Genomic DNA, 21,756 nt, shown 5'->3' with positions numbered 1-21,756 from the left:
CGAACGCTCCGTTAGGCTCGGTGCAGAGTAACTGCACCGAAGGGACAGCAGGAACAATGTTGAAAAATAGAAAATAAAAAAGATAGGGGAGTGTTGACGCAGTAAATAATACTTGTTGACAAATGAGTAATAGCATGAATAGAAACAACTTCGCTGAGAGGAAGCTATGGTTATCTATCCTGAAGCGATATTGCTGCATCAGCAAATAATTCATCTGTATAATGATTCCACTGTAATGATTTGGTTCTTACTTCTTACATGCTTAATGTGATCATACAAACCCCGTTTCCAGATGAGTTGGGAAATTGTGTTGGATGTAAATATAAACGCAATACAATAATTTCCAAATCCTATTCAACCCATATTCAATTGAATGCACTACAAAGACAATATATTTGTTGTTCAAACTCATAAACTTTTTTTTTTTTTCCTGTAAATCACCAATCCATCCATCCATTTTCTACCGCTTATCCCCTTTCGGGGTCGCGGGGGGCGCTGGCGCCTATCTCAGCTACAATCGGGCGGAAGGCGGGGTATACCCTGGACAAGTCACCACCTCATCGCAGGGCCAACACAGATAGACAGACAACATTCACACTCACATTCACACACTAGGGCCAATTTAGTGTTACCAATCAACCTATCCCCAGGTGCATGTCTTTTGGAAGTGGGAGGAAGCCGGAGTACCCGGAGGGAACCCACGCATTCACGGGGAGGACATGCAAACTCCACACAGAAAGATCCCGAGGCTGGGATTGAACCCAGGACTGCAGGAACTTCGTATTGTGAGGCAGACGCACTAACCCCTCTGCCACCGTGAAGCCCCTGTAAATCATAATTAACTTAAAATTACATGGCTGCAACACATGCCAGAGTAGTTGGGAAAGGGTATGTTCACTACTGTGTTATATCACCTTTTCTTTTAACAACACTTAAACGTTCGGAACTGAGGAAACTAATTGTTGAAGCTTTGAAAGTGGAATTCTTTCCCATTCTTGTTTTACACACTTAAACGTTCGGAACTGAGGAAACTAATTGTTGAAGCTTTGAAAGTGGAATTCTTTCCCATTCTTGTTTTATGTAGAGCTTCTGTCGTTTAACAGTCGTATTTTATGCTTCATAATGCGCCACACATTTTCGATGGGAGACAGGTCTGGACTGCACACGGGCCAGAGAAGTACCCACACTCTTTTTTTTTTACAAATCCACACTGTTGTAACACGTGCTGAATGTGGCTTGGCATTGTCTTGCTGAAATAAGAAGGGGCGTCCATGAAAAAGATCAATCATTCAATCAATCAATGTTTACTTATATAGCCCTAAATCACTGGTGTCTCAAAGGGCTGCACAAACCACAACACAAACCACTACGACATCCTAGGTAGCCCCACATAAGGGCAAGGAAAACTCACACCCAGTGGGACTTCGGTGACAATGATGACTATGAGAACCTTGGAGAGGAGGAAAGCAATGGATGTCGAGCGGGTCTAACATGATACTGTGAAAGTTCAATCCATAATGGATCCAACACAGTCGCGAGAGTCCAGTCCAATGCGGATCCAACACAGGAGCGAGAGTCGGATCCAACACAGCAGCGAGAGTCCCGTTCACAGCGGAGCCAGCAGGAAAACATCCCAAGCGGAGGCGGATCAGCAGCGCAGAGATGTCCCCAGCCGATACACAGGCAAGCAGTACATGGCCACCGGATCGGACCGGACCCCCTCCACAAGGGAGAGTGGGACATAGGAGAAAAAGAAAAGAATCGGCAGATCAACTGGTCTAAAAAGGGAGTCTATTTAAAGGCTAGAGTATACAAATTAGTTTTAAGGTGAGACTTAAATGCTTCTACTGAGGTGGCATCTCGAACTGTTACCGGGAGGGCATTCCAGAGTACTGGAGCCCGAACGGAAAACGCTCTGGATTCTCTGGACTTTTTGATGATATTATGGACCGTAGATGTTGAAATCCCTAAATTTCTTGCAATTGCACTTTGAGAAACGTTGTTCTTAAACTGTTTGACTATTTGCTCACACAGTTGTGGACAAAGGGGTGTGCATCGCCCCATCCTTTCTTGTGAAAGACTGAGCATTTTTTAGGAAGCTGCTTTTATACCCAATCATGGCACCCACCTGTTCCCAATTAGCATACACACCTGTGGGATGTTCCAAATAAGTGTTTGATGAACATTACTGAACTATATCAGTATTTATTGCCACCTTTCCCAACTTCTTTGTCACGTGTTGCTGGCATCAAATTCAAAATGAAATGATTATTTGCAAAAAAAAAATGTTTATCAGTTTTGAACATCAAATATGTTGTCTTTGTAGCATATTCAACTGAATATCAATCAATCAATCAATGTTTACTTATATAGCCCTAAATCACTAGTGTCTCAAAGGGCTGCACAAACCACTACAACATCCTCGGTAGGCCCACATAAGGGCAAGGAAAACTCACACCCAGTGGGACATCGGTGACAATGATGACTATGAGAACATGATACTGTGATACTGATGATACTGATGACTATGAGAACATATGAGAACATGATACTGTGAAAGATCAATCCATAATGGATCCAACACAGTCGCGAGAGTCCAGTCCAAAGCGGATCCAACACAGCAGCGAGAGTCCCGTTCACAGCGGAGCCAGCAGGAAACCATCCCAAGCGGAGGCTGATCAGCAGCGCAGAGATGTCCCCAGCCGATACACAGGCGAGCACATGGCCACCGGATCGGACCGGACTCCCTCCACAAAGGAGAGTGGGACATAGAAGAAAAAGAAAAGAAACGGCAGATCAACTGGTCTACAAAGGGAGTCTATTTAAAGGCTAGAGTATACAAATGAGTTTTAAGGTGAGACTTAAATGCTTCTACTGAGGTGGCATCTCGAACTGTTACCGGGAGGGCATTCCAGAGTACTGGAGCCCGAAATGAAAAAGCTCTACAGCCCGCAGACTTTTTTTGGGCTTTGGGAATCACTAATAAGCCGGAGTCCTTTGAACGCAGATTTCTTGCCGGGGCATATGGTACAATACAATCGGCAAGATAGGATGGAGCTAGACCGTGTAGTATTTTATACGTAAGTAGTAAAACCTTAAAGTCACATCTTAAGTGCACAGGAAGCCAGTGCAGGTGAGCCAGTACAGGCGTAATATGATCAAACTTTCTTGTTCTTGTCAAAAGTCTAGCAGCCGCATTTTGTACCAACTGTAATCTTTTAATGCTAGACATGGGGAGACCCGAAAATAATACGTTACAGTAGTCGAGGCGAGACGTAACAAACGCATGGATAATGATCTCAGCGTCTTTAGTGGACAGAATGGAGCGAATTTTAGCGATATTGCGGAGATGAAAGAAGGCCATTTTAGTAACGCTTTTAATGTGTGCCTCAAAGGAGAGAGTTGGGTCGAAGATAATACCCAGATTCTTTACCGTGTCGCCTTGTTTAATTGTTTGGTTGTCAAATGTTAGAGTTGTATTATTAAATAGAGTTCGGTGTCTAGCAGGACCGATAATCAGCATTTCCGTTTTTTTGGCGTTGAGTTGCAAAAAGTTGGCGGACATCCATTGTTTTAATTTCATTATAGGGGCATGTTGAGTTGGGTGTCATCAGCATAAAAGTGAAAGCTAACACCCTATTTGCGTATGATGTCACCTAGCGGCAGCATGTAGATGCTGAAGAGTGCAGGGCCAAGGACCGAACCGAATTTATACCGTATATTGTCTATATTGCAAAAAACTAATGCTAGTCAATTTGCAGCTTAATTGCCTCGTAACACTGTGATGAGGTGGAGACTTGTCCAGGGTGTATGCCGCCTTCTGCCTAATTGTAGCTGAGATAGGCACCAGCGCCTTCCACAACCCCAAAGGGAATAAGCGGTAGGAAATGGATTGCCTCGTAACAAAGGACATGAGTTATTGACATTTATTTTCCGTATCTTTACTGCATAAGTCGTTCTAAACTTCTTTCAATAATGCTAATTTTTTTTTTTTTTTTTTTTTTTTTTAATTTTCATTTTAATCTTCTATTCCCCCCCTTGTTTACCTGTATCTCATCTTTTTTTGTAAGGGGCGCTGGAAGCCGGCAGACCCGTCAGCGATCCTGTTCTGTCTCCCTGTAATGTTTGTCTGATCTTGAATGGGATTGTGCTGAAAATTGTAATTTTCCTGAAGGAACTCTCCTGACGGAATGAATAAAGTACTATCTAATCTAATCTAATCTAATAATTCCTGGCAGGCAATTAAAAGTAATTTTTAAAATGCATTTTTGCCTGCTATGTCTTGTCAAGCTAGTTCATCGTGGAGGAGGAGTGGTACAGAAGACTGGATTATCTGAACATGATTTTTCTTCCGCGGTCCATTCAGATATGTCAACGTTAAGAGCCTCCCTGTCTCAGCTTATGAGGAGGAAGACCTCCAAGTCAGCTTATAACAGGCATTATCAGACTAAGCACAGCCTCTCTGTGATCAAAAAAAAAAAAAAAAGATGGGGGATTTTCTGGATGCTCGTCCTATCCTGGAGGAATTGTTCCGAGCCGTCGTATCAGCCCGGAAAACAACAAGCTCAGCTTTTGCACCAGTCTCTCTTCATCAATTTCCATTCATCCTCGCAGCCGTGCCATCACTTCATCACAAATGGCAGCAGCCTTACTAAGACATACTGTGCTCGTCTCTACGGCACACGCTCATTTGTCCAGATTGTAACCTCAGCGGCCTGTCCGATTCCTCAAAGCGCTCTGGCTCAGTCGTCGCTGTCAGGATAAAATCAAAGCAGTCAACACATCTATGACCTCATGACCTCTTCTTGCAGCGCGCCTCTCTGGCATTGCAAAAATATTATCTTTCCGCTCACAGCTCTCTTTTTTTGCCTTCACATTTTCATGTCACTTCCGTCTTTTTAGGGAGGAATGCGGGATTAGTGTGCATCCTCTTTTTTTTTTTTTCCCTCCTTGCTGTACATCCTGCTGCCTTGTATCAGAGCTGGAGTACTTTAGCACTGCAGCCTGCCCTGCTGGAAATGTAATACATCTGAAAAGTGACTTAAATATTAATCATCTATAAAAGAGCGATGTTAGCCATGTAGAAGGGAAAGCTCACATTTCTGAAAGTTTTACTTTGAAAACTGAGACAACTTAGAAATAGGTTATTTTTAGTCATTTACCGTATTTCCTTGAAAAGCCGCCGGGGCGCTAATTAATTTAAAACCTCTTCTCACCCCTGCGCTTACCAATGGCATGCAGTTAAAAAATTGAGTGTGATGTGAGGATAACCTCACCAAGAGCACATTTAATAAATAAAACCGTTATTATGGTTATTATTTTCAGCACTGAAGGCTTGGAGCATGCATTTCGCTGCTTCTATCGTCACATGGACGAGATTGGAAGGCCTACTTGGTGATACAAGTTACACTGAAGGTTGTGATATAAACAAGTTTAACACTCTTGCTAATATGTGCCACACTGTGAACCCACACCAAACAATAATGACAAACACTTTTCCTTAAAACTCATTTGTATACTCTAGCCTTTAAATAGACTCCCTTTTTAGACCAGTTGATCTGCCGTTTCTTTTCTTTTTCTTCTATGTCCCACTCTCCCTTGTGGAGGGGGTCCGGTCCGATCCGGTGGCCATGTACTGCTTGCCTGTGTATCGGCTGGGGACATCTCTGCGCTGCTGATCCGGCTCCGCTTGGGATGGTTTCCTGCTGGCTCCGCTGTGAACGGGACTCTTGCTGCTGTGTTGAATCCGCTTTGGACATGACTCTCGCGACTGTGTTGGATCCATTGTGGATTGAACTTTCACAGTATCATGTTAGACCCGCTCGACATCCATTGCTTTCCTCCTCTCTAAGGTTCTCATAGTCATCATTGTCACCGACGTCCCACTGTGTCATTATTGTCACCGATGTCCCACTGGGTGTGAGTTTTCCTTGCCCTTATGTGGGCCTACCGAGGATGTCGTGGTGGTTTGTGCAGCCCTTTGAGACACTAGTGATTTAGGGCTATATAAGTAAACATTGATTGATTGATTGATTGATTGGAGAACATTGGCTCTGTCACACATTATAAATGCAACATAAGAATTACCCAGAATGCAATGCATCCATGACTCCTACTGCCTTGAACTACTGCCGGGTCAAACTTGCTTCCCAAAATTATTAGCGCATGCTTACTATTACCGCCGGGTCAAATTCGTGATGACATGAGCGACACTTCCCTCGTCGTCATTTTCAAAATGGCGGAGGCAGCAAGGTCGGCAATCTTTACCACTCGAAGAGCCATTTTGACCCATTTCACAACGATAATTGGGAGCCACAAAACTCTTTTGAAATGTATAATGAAATTACACAGCAAGAAGAGTTTTTATTGCTTGTACTATTGTGTAAACCAGGGTTCTTGTTCATCAGCCACACCGGTTACACTGAAGGTTGTGATATAAACAAAATTAACTTACTATGTGCCACACTGTGAACCCACACCAAACAATAATGACAAACACATTTCTGGAGAACATTGGCTCTGTAACACATTATAAACGCAACATAAGAATTACCCAGAATGCAATGCATCCATGACTCCTACTGCTTATATTATACACCCCGCTAGCACCAAACCCCGCCCACCTCAACCGAAGCACGGAGGGGGGGGGGGGGGGGGGGGGGGGGGTGTATAATATAAGACAGGGGTAGGGAACCTATAGCTCGAGAGCCAGATGTGGCTCTTTTGATGACTGCATCTGGCTCTCGGATAAATCTGAGATGACATTGCTTGACACGAAAAGTAATGAATAATTCCACTTGTAATCACAGTGTGGCCCTGCGATGAGGTGGCGACTTGTCCAGGGTGTACGACGCCTTCCGCCCGATTGTAGCTGAGATAGGCGCCAGTGACCCCCGCGAACCCAAAAGGGAATAAGCGGTAGGAAATGGATGGATGGATCACAGTCTTAAAAATAATGTTCAAAATATAAAACATTCTCATGCAGTTTTAATCCATCCATCTGTTTTCCTACCGCACCTGTTCAAGAAATGGCGTTAATGGTAAGAAGTTATTTATTTATTGCCCTCCTGGAAGTTCTTTAGACCACCAAGCACCGACATGAGAGCCTGTTTCAGGGTTACAATATTGTTTTATTTTTCAATAAGTCTCAGTTGCTCTGCAGCAATTGTCTTTTTCTCTTTCGTTCTCGCTCGCGCTCTGGCTCCAGCTCCAACCCCGTCTCTCCTCCTGGCTGCTGCTTATAACAGAGCTGATTTTGAGGCCGATCCTGGCAACACCCCGCTTTGCTGCAGGACACGCCCCCTCCACAGTTAGCTTCAGAATAACAATGTTATTACAAAGAATAAGAGACCTATTATACTCTAGAAATGTTAATTTTACTTAAAAATGCACGCGTTAAGTTGTGTTCAGTGTTAAAAATATATTATATGGCTCATACGGAAATACATTTTAAAATATTTGGCTTCTTGGCTCCCTCAGCCAAAAAGGTTCCCGACCCCTGATATAAGAAGTAGTAGTCATGGATGCATTGCTTTCTGGGTAATTCTTATGTTGCGTTTATAATGTGTTACAGAGCCGATGTTCTCCAGAAATGTGTTTGTCATTCTTGTTTGGTGTGGGTTCACAGTGTGGCACATAGTAAGTTAATCTTGTTTATATCACAACCTTCAGTGTAACCGGTGTGGCTGATGAACAAGACCCCTGGTTTACACAATAGTACAAGCAATAAAAACTCTTTATGCTGTGTAATTTCATTATACATTTCAAAAGAGTTTTGCGGCTCCCAATTATCGTTGTGAAATGGGTCAAAATAAAAGGCCAACATATCTAGATAACCCCCCTAAATAATTATTTTTTAAAGAAAAAAAAGTATTTATAAAATAAATAAAAAAGGTGGCAACGAATTCAATACAAGGTGGCAACAGTATGTGTTTAAATAATACTATAGCCTGTCATTAGTCACTTAAATATAATTGTACAATTGTCAACTTTCCCTTTATTTCAGCGTGTAAACTAGATATTAGCTGATACATGTTGGATTATCATCAGTGTATGAATCATAAAAACACATAATTATTACGCTTATTTATTTTATTTCAGTTTTCTTTTACAGAGAAGTGTAAACATATTCAATATAAAGGGGCAGGCAAAAATATGATTTTATATCGTTATAATATAATTATAATTGTTATTATTATTATATTTTGACCTTTCTGCTATCACCTCATCCTTGTTCCAAAATGCTGGTGCTGTGTGTGAATGCTTAAAGGGCAACTTTGGTTGGATTTTTCTACATTAAATTGTTATAATACCAAGCAATTTGGATCATAAGCAGAATTATTAAGAGACTGAGCAATGTAAGACCTATCCCACTGTTTCTAATAACAGTTCATGATAATGTACTGGAATTGAAAATACGTTTTTTCCAACACTCTTTTCACTCAGCTCGGGAGCAGAGCTTGGATGGTGCTTTCCTTCACGTGTTTCTTCAAGACGGACGTCTCGTTGCTGAGCTTAAATGCAACCCTGAACGTGTCCTGCATGTGACGGCCGCCCAGACCGTCAACAATAACCAATGGACACCAATTATGATCCGGTAGGAATTATTTGTAATATATATCCATCCATCCATTTCCTACCGCTTGTCCCTTTTGGTTTGCGGGGGGTCGCTGGAGTCTATCCAAGCTGCATTCGGGTGGAAGGCAGGGTACAGCCTGGACAAGTCGCCACTTCATCGCAGTCTAATATATATATATATTTTTTTTTTTTAAACGCACATGGTTGGCCTTTTATTCTATTATAGTCAAGTCATTTACAAAAGGTAAACATGGTGGGTTATAGGCTACTAAGAGCTAGCAGCTACACAACAGCCAAGCACACAACAGCACACAAGCCAGACATACACAAGAAGTGTCCTTAAGTGAACAATATTTCAGTCCAAAAAAAAACATTTGTCAATACAAACAAGCATCAAATGATGATAGTTACATATCACTTACACGTACAAAGATAGCATCCAGTAACAAACGTGTCTGCATCATTCAACTTATCATGTGATTACTCGGAAACCCATGCTACGTCTCTGCATTTCTGCACTGCTAGTCTAGCACTTGCAATCAACACAGATAATGCACTAACCCTAACTCTTTTCAATCAATCAATCAATAAATGTTTATTTATATAACCCTAAATCACAAATGTCTCAAAGGACTGTACAAACCACTACGACTACGACATCCTCGGAAGAACCCACATAAGGGCAAGGAAAACTCACACCCAGTGGGACGCCAGTTACAATGATGACTATGAGAACCTTGGAGAGGACCTCATATGTGGGCAACCCCCCCAGGGGACCGAAAGCAATGGATGTCGAGCGGGTCTAACATGATACTGTGAAAGTTCAATCCATAGTGGCTCCAACATAGCCGCGAGAGTTCAGTTCAAAGCGGATTCAAGACAGCAGCGAGAGTCCCGTCCACAGGAAACCATCCCAAGTGGAGTCGGATCAGCAGCGTAGAGATGTCCCCAACCGATACGCAGGCGAGCGGTCCATCCTGGGTCCCGACGAGCAGTCCATCCTGGGTCTACTTCATCCATGGCCATCGGACCGGACCCCCTCCACAAGGGAGGGGGGGACAGAGGAGAAAAAGAAAAGAAGCGGCAGATCAACTGGTCTAAAAATGAGGTCTATTTAAAGGCTAGAGTATACAAATGAGATTAAAGGTGAGACTTAAATGCGTTTAAAATGAAATTTTATTTTGTTACTACAGTACACCATTAACAGTCGGTGTGCAATCCTTTTTTTTATTATTATTTTTTTTCAATCCAACAAAATACTACACAATATAATTCCAATTCTAAAGCCAAACCCGGCCCAGCAACATTCAGAAAAGCAATCAACAGAGCAATTGAGAGGACACACAAACGTAACACAAAACAATCCAAAAGTCGTCAAACTAAAATGAATCATAACAACAGTATCAATATGAATAGGAATTCTAACAAAGCAGTGATTAGAAACCGCCCATTGACATTATCATCACAGCCATTTTGAAAAAATAAATAAAACATTTCTAATATTTCAATGCCATAATTTCATGTGTGTCCTTCCATCCCTTTTGGAAAGTACTTAGTTTCTCTTTGATGTCCGTATTAAGTGATGTACACTGCTCGGTTAAAGTAGAATATTTTAAAGCCAACAGCGGCAAATGAGCTAAACACTGCAGTGATTAGCATTTTTAAAGTCCCTCTGTCTCAACCTTGGTTACCTCAAAGGGTTTGATCTCTGCACCAATTACACGTCACTAGCATGAAACAAACGCAGTATAGAAAAAAATTGTTTTTGGAATACAGAATGGAAACAAACAAATTAGTGGGTAATGGTGTTGTAACGATGCCAATATTTTTGTAACAGTACTAAAATTATTTCGGTACTTTTCTAAATAAATGGTACCACAACAAAATTGCATTTTTGGCTTCATTTTAACAAAAATAGTAGGGTACATTAAACATATGTTTCTTATTGCAGTTAAGTCCTTAAATAAAATAGTGAACGTACAAAACAACTTGTCTTTTAGTAGTAAGTAAACAAACAAAGGCTCTTGATTTGTCTCCTGACATATGCACAGAGGTGGGTAGTGACGCGCTACATTTACTCCGTTACATTTACTTGAGTAACTTTCGGGATAAATTGTACTTTTACGAGTAGTTTTTATGCAACATACTTTTACTTTTACTTGAGTATATTTATAGAGAAGAAACGCTACTTTTACTCTGTTCCATTTATCTACATTCAGCTCGCTACTCGCTACTTTTTTTTATCGATCTATTAATGTTTGTTTTGGTTAATGACAGCTTCAAAGTAGAATCTACACATGCCTGCGTTTCACCAATCACATGCAGTCACTGGTGATGTTGGACCAATCAAACAGAGCCAGGCGGTCACATGACCCGATTTATACAAGTTGAAAAACGTATTGGGGTGTTACCATTGAGTGGTCAATTGTACGGAATATGTACTGTACTGTGCAATCTAATAATAAAAGTTTCAATCAATCAATAAAAAGTGTAAAGGAAAAAAGACACTTTTTATTTCAACCGTACTTCCCGTCAAAAGCCTAAAGACTGATCGCACAGTTCCCGTCTTCACAATAAAAGTGCCGCTCCATCGCACCTGCGTTAACAAAATAAGAGTCTCCGAAAGCAAGCGCAAACAAGCTAGCAAGCTACGGAGTTTGCCGCCAATGTATTTCTTGTAAAGTGTATAAAAAGGAATATGGAAGTTGGACAAATAAGATGCCAAAAACCAACGATTTTCATGTGGTATTAGACAGAAAAGAGGAACTTTTTTCTCCTCCATTTGAAAACGTGAACGTCTGATTCCAATCATTGCAAGTCATCAGAATCAGGTAATACACCGACTTATATTCTTGTCTTCATGAAAGATAGGAATCCATGTGTTAAACATGCATGTATATTCATTAAAACACCTTTAACATGTGAACAAAAACGGCAAAATAAATAAATATAAATTATATACTGTATATATAAATGTATGTATGTGTATATCTATATATATATATATCTGTATATTATAAATATATAGATATATATATATATCTATATATTATATAGATATATATATATACATATATATATATATATATATATAATTTGTGTGTGTATAAATGATGTGTGTGTATGTATGATATGTGTGTGTATAAATGATATGTGTGTGTATGTATATATGAGGTAGATCACCTCGACTTGGTCATTTATTAAGTATTGATAAACGTTGAAAAACTTATTGGGGTCTTACCATTTAGTGGTCAATTGTACGGAATATATACTGTACTCTGCAATCTGCTAATACAAGTTTTAATCAATCAATCAAATCAATCAATGCCTACTGAGCCTATGGTGCTGTTAAGTTATTGTGGCTCAATGTGCCATTTTTTAAATTTTATTTTAATGTACTATTATTTAATATATATTATTGTTTTAGTTGCTTAAGAGATATTCCTGGCTCTGAATTTGCTCATTGCTATTTTTATGTTTTTGTGCATTATTTGTTGCCGTAATCAGGTTACTCATCAGTTACTCAGTACTTGAGTAGTTTTTTCACAACATACTTTTTACTTTTACTCAAGTAAATATTTGGGTGACTACTCCTTACTTTTACTTGAGTAATAAATCTCGAAAGTAATGGTACTCTTACTTGAGTACAATTTCTGGCTACTCTACCCACCTCTGCATATGCAGTAACATATTGTGTCATTTATAATTATATTAATGTGTCAACATTATTAAGGACACGTGGTAGAAAATTAATTATTGATCTGCTTGTTCATTTACTGTTAATATCTTCTTACTTTCTTTTTTAACATGTTCTATTTACACTTCTGTTAAAATGTAATAATCACGTATTCGTCTGTTGTTTGATAATTTACATCTGTTTTGGATGATACCACAAATTTGGGTATCAATGTGATACCAAGTAGTTACAGGATCATACATTGGTCATATTCAAAGTCCTCATGTGTCTAGGAACATACTTCCTGAGTTTATAAACATAATATACATTAAAAAAAATGAAAGATGTTGTAATGCCAAAAAATATCGACGTAATCGTAGTACTATCGACTAGATACGTGCCTGTACTTGATATCACTACAGTGGATGTTAGGTGTAGATCCACCAATGGCGTTTGTTTACATTTTGACGCCGGTGAGCTATGGCGTGTAGTGACGCATGTTTAGCTATTCCTCGTCCTACAGGGATGATACTTGTAAGAAACTTACTTTATTTGTCGTCATGGAGGCGAGGATTAGTGATTTAGAAGTAGCTAAAACACTGCCGACTGCAAATGGATGTTAGCCGCTGGCTAGCTAGCCATGTCTTAAAGCACCTCTTCCTGAGGGCGTTTCAGTGTTCACCTTTATCGTCAGTTTTTAAGCCAAAATGTGTCCGTTCTCCCTTTTCTATCTACATACTGTGTCTGCTTGTAAGTACTCCGTGATTGTGTGCCGCTGAACATGCTCCTCTGCTCGTCAATCAGCAATGTCACGACGTAACTACGACACGGGCGTGGATGGGTGTGGGACCGGTATGTTTCAGGAACAGTATCGTACTGAAAGTGATTAATTAGTATCGTGTTACTATACTAATAGCGGTATACCGTACAATCCTCGTGGGTACGAGATATTTTATTTCCCTTACACAGGAAACCTGAATGAGGAAAAATATATATATATATATAAAGAGAACAAATAAGTGCCACACCTATGCCGAAAATAAATTTCAAAGGTCTACTGAAATGAGATTTTGTTATTTAAACGGGGATAGCAGGTCCATTCTATGTGTCATACTTGATCATTTCGCGATATTGCCCTATTTTTGCTGAAAAGATTTAGTAGAGAACATCGACGATAAAGTTCGCAACTTTTGGTCGCTAATAAAAAGCCTTGCCTGTACCGGAAGTAGCAGACGATGTGCGCGTGATGTCACGGGTTGTAGGCCTCCTCACATCCTTACATTGTTTATAATCACAGCCACCAGCAGCAAAGGCGATTCGGACCGAGAAAGTGACGATTTCCCCATTGATTTGAGCGAGGATGAAAGATTTGTGGATGAAGAAAGTTAGAGTGAAGCACTAGAAAAAAAAAAAAGGCGAGGGCAGTAGGAGTTATTGGACACATTTACTAGGATAATTCTGGATAATCCCTTATCTGATTATCGGGTTACTAGTGTTTTAGTGAGATTATAAAGTCATACCTGGAAGTCGGAGGGGTTTGGTGATCGCCAGTGTCTCTGATGGAAGCCATGAAGGAGCCAAGAAAGTCGCAGCCGCCTATTTGACAGCTACTAAAGGAAGAACCACACAAGCTCCGCTGATGTCTCTGGTAAGAGCCGACTTATTACCGCAATTTTCTCACCGAAACTTGCCGGTCGACATGTGGTAGAGAAACATGTTCGCTTGAGCGCTCTGTTCCATAGTAAAGTTTCACTCTGTGATACGCTATGGGGCGGCACAGCTCGGTTGGTAGAGTGGCCGTGCCAGCAACTTGAGGGTTGCAGGTTCGATTCCCGCTTCCGCCATACTAGTTACTGCCGTTGTGTCCTTGGGCAAGACACTTTACCCACCTGCTCCCAGTGCCACCCACACTGGTTTAAATGTAACTTAGATATTGGGTTTCACTATGTAAAACGCTTTGAATCACTAGAGAAAAGCGCTATATAAATATAATATATATAATTCACTTCACAACAAACAAACACCGGCTGTGTTTTGGTTGCTAAAGGCAGCTGCAATACTCTGCTTTCCACCAACAGCATTCTTCTTTATAGTCTCCATTATTAATTGAACAAATTGCAAAAGATTTAGCAACACAGATGTCCAAAATACTGTGGAATTATGCGATCAAATCAGACGACTTTTAGCCGTGAGTGTTTCTGTGATAAAATGTCCGCTCCAACCAATAAGCGTCATCATTCCGCAACGTTTTCAACAGGAAACTTTGCGGGAAATTTAAAACTGCAATTTAGTAAACTAAAAAGGCCGTATTGGCATGTGTTGCAATGTTAATATTTCATCATTGATATATAAACTATCAGACTGCGTGGTCGGTAGTAGTGGGTTTCAGTAGGCCTTTAACTTAAAAGAGAAACAGTTTGACAAGTTCCACTGTGTTTATTTTTCCTTCGCTTGTCTTAGAAAGCAGATGTTGCAGTGTGACTTCTGCCAACTTGGCATGCTTGTCAACAACATCTCCCAGGGTAAACATGTGCAAGTTCCTAAAAGCGCTACAGAGAAAATATATCCATCAGTTTACACGGGAAATTCATCTCTTACAGAGCGAGGCGTATAGCGGCAGATTTGTTTCACCCAAATGTTGAAGCCTATCTGCATGCATTTGCACGCCTAATCCAGATAGAAGCGATCACAATGTTTCAGTCTGAGGCTGTGGGGAGAGGAGACGAGGGAGAGGGTTTGCCGCTGAGATCTCGCCTGCGTTTTATCCTTGATCGCGGAACACTTTCATTCATATGCAAAAGAGTACATGACATCATGCGGCGATGTCTGAGCCGCGACGACCTGCTTTTCTTGGATGACAGTTGGCCCCACAGAATTAATCTGTTTTTTATGCAGTTGGGTTCATACTGCTTTCACTGTGAATAAAGAAATGACTCATTGCAAAAGCTCATTTCAGCAACCGTGTTTATTGCAGTATAAAGGAACAATGCCTAAGACAGTGGTTCTTAACCTTGTTGGAGGTATCGAACCCCACCAGTATCATATGTGCATTCACCGAACCCTTCTTTAGTGAAAAATAAAATGTTTTTTTTTTTCAAATTCACGACAAAGTTCTATGTTTTTGGTAACACTTTAGTATGGGGAACATATTCCAAGCCAGTGGTTGTCAAACGTTTTTCAGTGATGTACCCCCTGTGAACATTTTTTTAATTCTAGTACCCCCTAATCAGAGCAAAGCATTTTTGGTTGAAAAAAAACAGATAAAGAAGTAAAATACAGCACTATGTCATCAGTTTCTGATTTATTAAATTGTATAACGGGGCAAAATATTGCTCATTTGTAGTGGTCTTTTTTTAACTATATGGAAAAAAAGATATATAAAAATAACTAAAAACTTGTTGAAAAACAAACAAGTGATTCAATTATAAATACAGATTTCTACACATAGAAGTAATCATCAACTTAAAGTGCCCTCTTTGGGGATTGTAATAGAGATCCATCTGGATTCATCAACTTAATTCTAAACTTTTCTTCACAAAAAATTAATCTTTAACATCAATATTTATGGAACATGCCCACAAACAATCTGGCTGTCAACACTGAATATGGCATTGTTGTATTTTTTTTCACAGTTTATGAACTTACATTCATATTTTGTTGAAGTATTATTCAATAAATATATTTATTTATATTTTTGAATTGTTGCTATTTTTAGAATATTTAAAACAAAATCTCACGTACCCCTTGGCATATAAGTACCCCCATTTGAGAGTTCTAAGTAACAAAGACTTAATTTATAGTTATTTGGACCAGTGGTCCCCGACCACCGGGCCGTGGCCCCGTACCGGGCCATGGCCCAATTGGTACCGGGCCGCAGAATATTTTTTTATAAATTTTTATTTAAAAAAAATTAAAAATATTTTTTTTATTTTAAATTTTTCTTATTAAATCAACATAAAAACACAATACACACTTACAATTAGTGCACCAACCACAAAAACCTCCCTTTTTCATGACAAAAACGTCCCTTTTTCATGAAAAAGAAAAAAAAAAAAAGAGAAAAAAAAAAAAGATTCCCACCCCACACCCACGGGCCGCGGGACAAATTATTAAGCGGATACAAAAAGGTTGGGGACCACTGATTTGGACACTAGGGGAACATATTCTAAGTGATAAATACTTAATTTAGAGTTATTTGGTTAGGGTTAGAGTCAGGGTTTGAGGGTTAGGGTTATAATAAGGCCATGCCGAATAAGGCATTAATAAGAACTTAATGACTACTTAAGAGCCAATATGTTACTAATTTGCATGTTAATAAGCACCTATATTAATGGTGAATATGTTCCCCATACTAAAGTGTTACCATGTTTTTTTTTTGCTGGTGCACAAAATGAACCGTGCATGAACATCACTTTGTTCAAACAACAAAACCAACACAGTGCATAAACCATGAATTGATTAACGTGGACCCCGACTTAAACAAGTTGAAAAACGTATTCGGGTTTTACCATTTAGTGGTCAATTGTACGGAATATTTACTGTACTGTGCAATCTACTAATAAAAGTATCAATCAATCAATCAAAAACTCACAACAACTTATACACACCTGCTAATCAGTCAGCTGTTGCCGTATCCGTAATACGCCGATAGGGAGAAGTTTGTATTTACACGATGAGTCGGGTGTGTTTTGACCTCCGCCGAACCCCTGAGGCCGACTCACCAAACCCTTAGGGTTCGATCGAACCCTGGTTAAGAACCACTGGCCTAAGATATGGGCACAGTAGGGTTGTGTGGTATACCGGTATTAATATAGTACCGCCATACCAATGAATCATATTCGGTGCTATACCGCCTCTGAAAAGTACCCGTCTGCCAGATGTAGCATATAGAATAATAGGATGATGCAGGGGCCACTTTGTGCATTAAAGATAGGTAAAGATAGGTCATTATACTGTCGATCCATCCAGCCATTTTCTACCGCTTGTCCCTCTCGGTGTCGCGGGGGTGCTGCAGCCCATCTTAGCTGCATTTGGCCAGAAAGCGGGATAAACAACGGACAAGTCACCACCTCATCGCAGGGCCAATACAGATACACAACATTCATACTCACATTCACACACGAGGGCCAATTTAGTGTTAAAAGCTAAGTTTTGCCTCATAGTTGAAAAAGCTAATTAGTGTAATGTATAATATTGTATCTCATTAAATATATATTAATTTTATTTTTGATTATGCTGAGAGCCTATGAAAATATTTGGTTATGTAAACCAATTGTTGCAGCAGCTGTCCGGGCGGCTGGTCTCAAACGAGCTTGGAGGTGCACCTGCTGGATGTGGAGCTGCAGGGTTGGTGTAGTTTCATGTGGTGTGCTGTAAAAATAAATAAAAAAATAAATTAAAATAAGATCGGTTGGATGTACTGCCAAATTTTCTGAAAAGCTGTTTATGGTAGAGAAATGAACATTCAATTCACGGGCAGCAGCCCTGGCGGACATTCCTGCAATCAGCATGCCAACTGCATCCTCCCTCAAAACTTGCGACATCTGTGGCATTGTGCTGTGTGATAAACAGCCCATTTCAGAAGGGCCTTTTATTTTTCGGCAGCCTAAGGCATACCTGTGCAATAATCGTGCTGTTTAATCAGCATCTTGATATGCCGCACTTGTGTTGTGGGATAGATTATCTTGGCGAAGAAGAAATACTCATTAACACAGATTTAGACAGATTTGTGAACAATATTTGTGTGTATAGTAAAAGTTTTGGTTCTTTGAGTTCAACTTGTGAAAAATGGTGTTTATATTTGTGTTCAGTCAACTATTGTCAGGCTTGCCATTGACAGTTTGTGTTTTAGTTTCTCCTCTGTGTGTTTAGTATTTCCTGTCCTTAGTTCCTTTCAGCACTCTTATTTTGGTTCAGCTTCCTGTTTGTCTCCCTGAGTGCTTTGTTTCCCCTCAGATGTGGCTGATTGGCACCTGGCCACACCTGATGTCAATCAGCCAGCTCCTATTTTACCTGCTTTGTTCCTCCAGTCAGTGCTGGATTGTTGTCTTGTTGATGTCGTTGCTACCTGTCGTGTCGTATCATATGCGGTAAGCTATATTCGATAGTTGTTTGTAGCTTATTGTATTTTGTTCCGGGTTCCAAGTTTGTTTTCTTATTACAAGTACGACTTCTGTTTTTCTGCTATTTATCTGTTAGCTTCCACACTAGGCCTGTTTGTTTGTTATCCGCCCACGTGCGCGCTTTTTGTTTGTACCCTTCGTTGTTTTTTGTCTTAGTGATTTATATTAAAACCATGTTTTCTCACTCCATGCCTGCCTCCATTTCTGCATCTCGAGGTTCGTCACAAAAAAAATCTGACAACTAAGATCCCTTTAAAGCAGAGAAGACATTTTTATATACGGGGAATAGTGCATTAAAGCAAAACTGCCTGTTGGGACATGAACCAACCTGAAGTGCGCCCCTGCTTCAATGTATATTGTTTGGGAAATCTGTATCGAACCGAAGGTATCCTGTGATACAAGCTGTACACTGACTCCTCTAAATTGCATACGTTTTATTTCTAAACTATTGTTCCATTAGAAGATGTTTTTCTGAGGGTGTTCACACATGCATAACTGTGTGTTTAGCTTGTTATTATTGTGAGTCATAAGGAGTCGTATATGTCGTTTTGAGAATGACTGGCAAACAACTCGTTTAGTCATTTAAATGAGGGTGTGATGCATCAACATCCCATTGAGCACAGCAAAGAAAATGACTCTTCACTTTCTTTGCTGTTTATCCATGCTGGGCTGTTATGTGCTGCAGTTTTTATAATGACATAATTGCTCCCACAAGTAGTTGGAAGGATGAGTGCAAATCAACACATTAAATAACATTGGAGGGTCTATTTAAATGACATTAAAAGCCCTCTGGTGGGTGATCGACACAGCTGCTGCACCTGCTCTGATGTTTACAATGTTCCGTCTACTGTATCAACACACTTCAGGTGGGAAAAAAGTATTTTTAAAGTTCCCGTGTTAGTTCTTTTTGTTTGTTTGTTTTTCACACTAAACCTCTTCGGCAATTCTGTTTCTTCTGTCAAGGATTTAGCAGCATGTTATGGCAGTTGATTTTTTTTCCAAGAAATCATGTTGTATAGATATGCAGAGGAAGCTCGCATCAAATATATTTAGATTTAAAATAACATCACTGCTGGTGTTTATTTATGTATCGTATTTTTCGGAGTATAAGTCGCTCCGGAGTATAGCTCGCACCTGCCGAAAATGCATTATAAAGAAGGAAAAAAATATATATAAGTTGCACTGGGGTATAAGTCGCATTTTTGGGGGGAAATTTATTTGATAAAACCCAACACCAAAAATAGACATTTGAAAGGCAATTTAAAATAAATAAAGAATAGTGAACAACAGGCTGAATAAGTGCATGTTGTATGACGCATAAATAACCAACTGAGAAGGTGCCTGGTATGTTAACGTAACATATTGTGGTAAGATTCATTCAAATAACTATAACATATAGAATGTCAAAGTTTGTTGTAGACGAACCCCAAGATGCAGGGATGGAGGCAGGCATGGAGTGAGAAAACATGGTTTAATTAAAATACTAAGACAAAAACAAACAAAGGGTTCAAACAAAAAGCGCACACGTGGGCGGATAACAAACAAAAGGCCTAGCGTGGAAGCTAACAGGTTTCTAGCAGGAAACAGAAGTTACACTTGTAAAATGAAAGAATAAACTGGAAGCAGGAAACAAAAAACAGTAAGCTACAAACATCAAAAGAATATATCTTACTGCTACGATGCAAGGTACGACACGACAGGAGCGATAGAACATGACAAGAGCGACAAGAAGTGACATCGACAAATCAATAATCCAGCCCTGACTGGAAGACTAAGCAGGTACAAATAGGAGCATGCTGATTGACACCAGGTGTGGCCAGGTGCCAATCAGCCGCAGCTTCGGGGAAACAAAGCACTCAGGGAGACAAACAGGAAGCTGAACCAAAATAAGAGTGCTGACAGGAACTAAGGACAGGAAATACTAAACACACAGAGGAAAAAGTAAAACACAAACAAACTGTCAGTGGCAAGCGTGACATAGAACATGATGTACGTTTACCAAACAATCTGTCATTCCTAATCGATAAATCCCATGTAATCTTATACGTCTAGTCTCTTATGTGAATGAGCTAAATAATATTATTTGATATTTTACGGTAATGTGTTAATCATTTCACACATAAGTCGCTCCTGAGTATAAGTCGCACCCCCGGCCAAACTATGAAAAAAACTGCAACTTATAGTCGGAAAAATACTGTACACTAACTATAGCAAATTCTCAATGAAATTGTGACAACTGTACATTTTGTATTTCAACAGACACACTGATTTAAAAAGTGCACACTAACCATAAATAGCAAATTTGTTTTTTTTCGACCGTTTCCTGAAAATGTGTCATTTTCTTGTCAACACTAGAGCTGCAACAGAAAATGCTGCAATAATATGCTCTGCTATATTATTGCACAACGTGGAGTCGTGTCATTTTTCCTTGACCGAGAACATGTTTGCTTTTCACTTTTCCTGTACAGTTTTAGGTTGTTTTTTTTTTTCAAGTGGTGGACTTCTGCATTTGAAAACTGCGTTCAACAATCGCTGTGGATGGATTTATATGCGCGCCCAGTCCAAGATCAGCATGCACGACACAAGGCAATCTGCACAATAACATTTCCCTCCATGTCACAGCTTCTTGGCAGCTGTCATTATTCAAATATATGCCACGTTTTTTTTTTTTTTGTCTCCGTTCAGAGAAATGGCAGTTGGGGTATTTCTTTCTGTGATAATATCCACAATGGTTTGCTCCATTTAGTGCATATGTGGGCAACCTCCCCCGCCCCCTTCTAACATAAAAACAACAGAACAAACACCCAGAACCTTTTGCAGCACTAACTATTTCGGGACCACCAAACCCAAAAGTTAGTGTTGATATTTACCCCAGAAAGCTGCAAATATGAAAGAGTAATTTTTTTTTAAATTCTATTTAATATACCATTGATGTTTTTTTACGTTTTTTGAAAGTTGATTTTGCACTATTAAGGTATATAAGCGTTGCTTGTTCCATATTCAGAGTTAAACCAAATCAGTGTAGCAAACTGAGCAATAATTACCGATTTATTCATGCACTTTCTCTTGCTACTCCACGGCTTGAATGTTTGATTCATTCATTATTATTATAATTTCAAATGTATTATTAGCCTGTGGAAAAAGTTTATTTTGATATTTACCTCAGAAGGCTGCAAATAGAAAAGAGGCATTCAAAGTTAGGGACAAGCGCTAGAAAATGGATGGATGAATGGATGCCATAGATATTTTTTAAATAATATTATTATTATTTTGGAACTCGATTTTGCATGTCACTATTAAAGTTACATAAGCATCGCTTGTCCAATATTCAACGCAAAACTTGGTTGGCTCTCTATTACATTTTTTAAAAGGTTAATTTTG

At 39.6% G+C, this 21,756-nt stretch overlaps 1 protein-coding gene across 2 annotated transcripts in view; it reads left to right on the top strand.

The window, feature by feature from the left end:
• eys (eyes shut homolog) overlaps positions 1-21,756 on the top strand; it is a 722,499-nt gene that overhangs the window by 570,264 nt on the left and 130,479 nt on the right. For both annotated transcript variants that reach the window (XM_061910381.1, XM_061910382.1), the window contains exon 40: positions 8,446-8,596. In XM_061910381.1, coding sequence (XP_061766365.1) covers positions 8,446-8,596 — 151 coding nt within the window. The remainder of the gene's footprint in view (positions 1-8,445; positions 8,597-21,756) is intronic.

This window comes from Nerophis ophidion, linkage group LG09 (assembly GCF_033978795.1).
Source record: "Nerophis ophidion isolate RoL-2023_Sa linkage group LG09, RoL_Noph_v1.0, whole genome shotgun sequence".
Classification (NCBI taxonomy): domain Eukaryota; kingdom Metazoa; phylum Chordata; class Actinopteri; order Syngnathiformes; family Syngnathidae; genus Nerophis; species Nerophis ophidion.
Note: the sequence above shows the minus strand (reverse complement) of the source record. Positions and strands in the feature narration are given on the sequence as shown.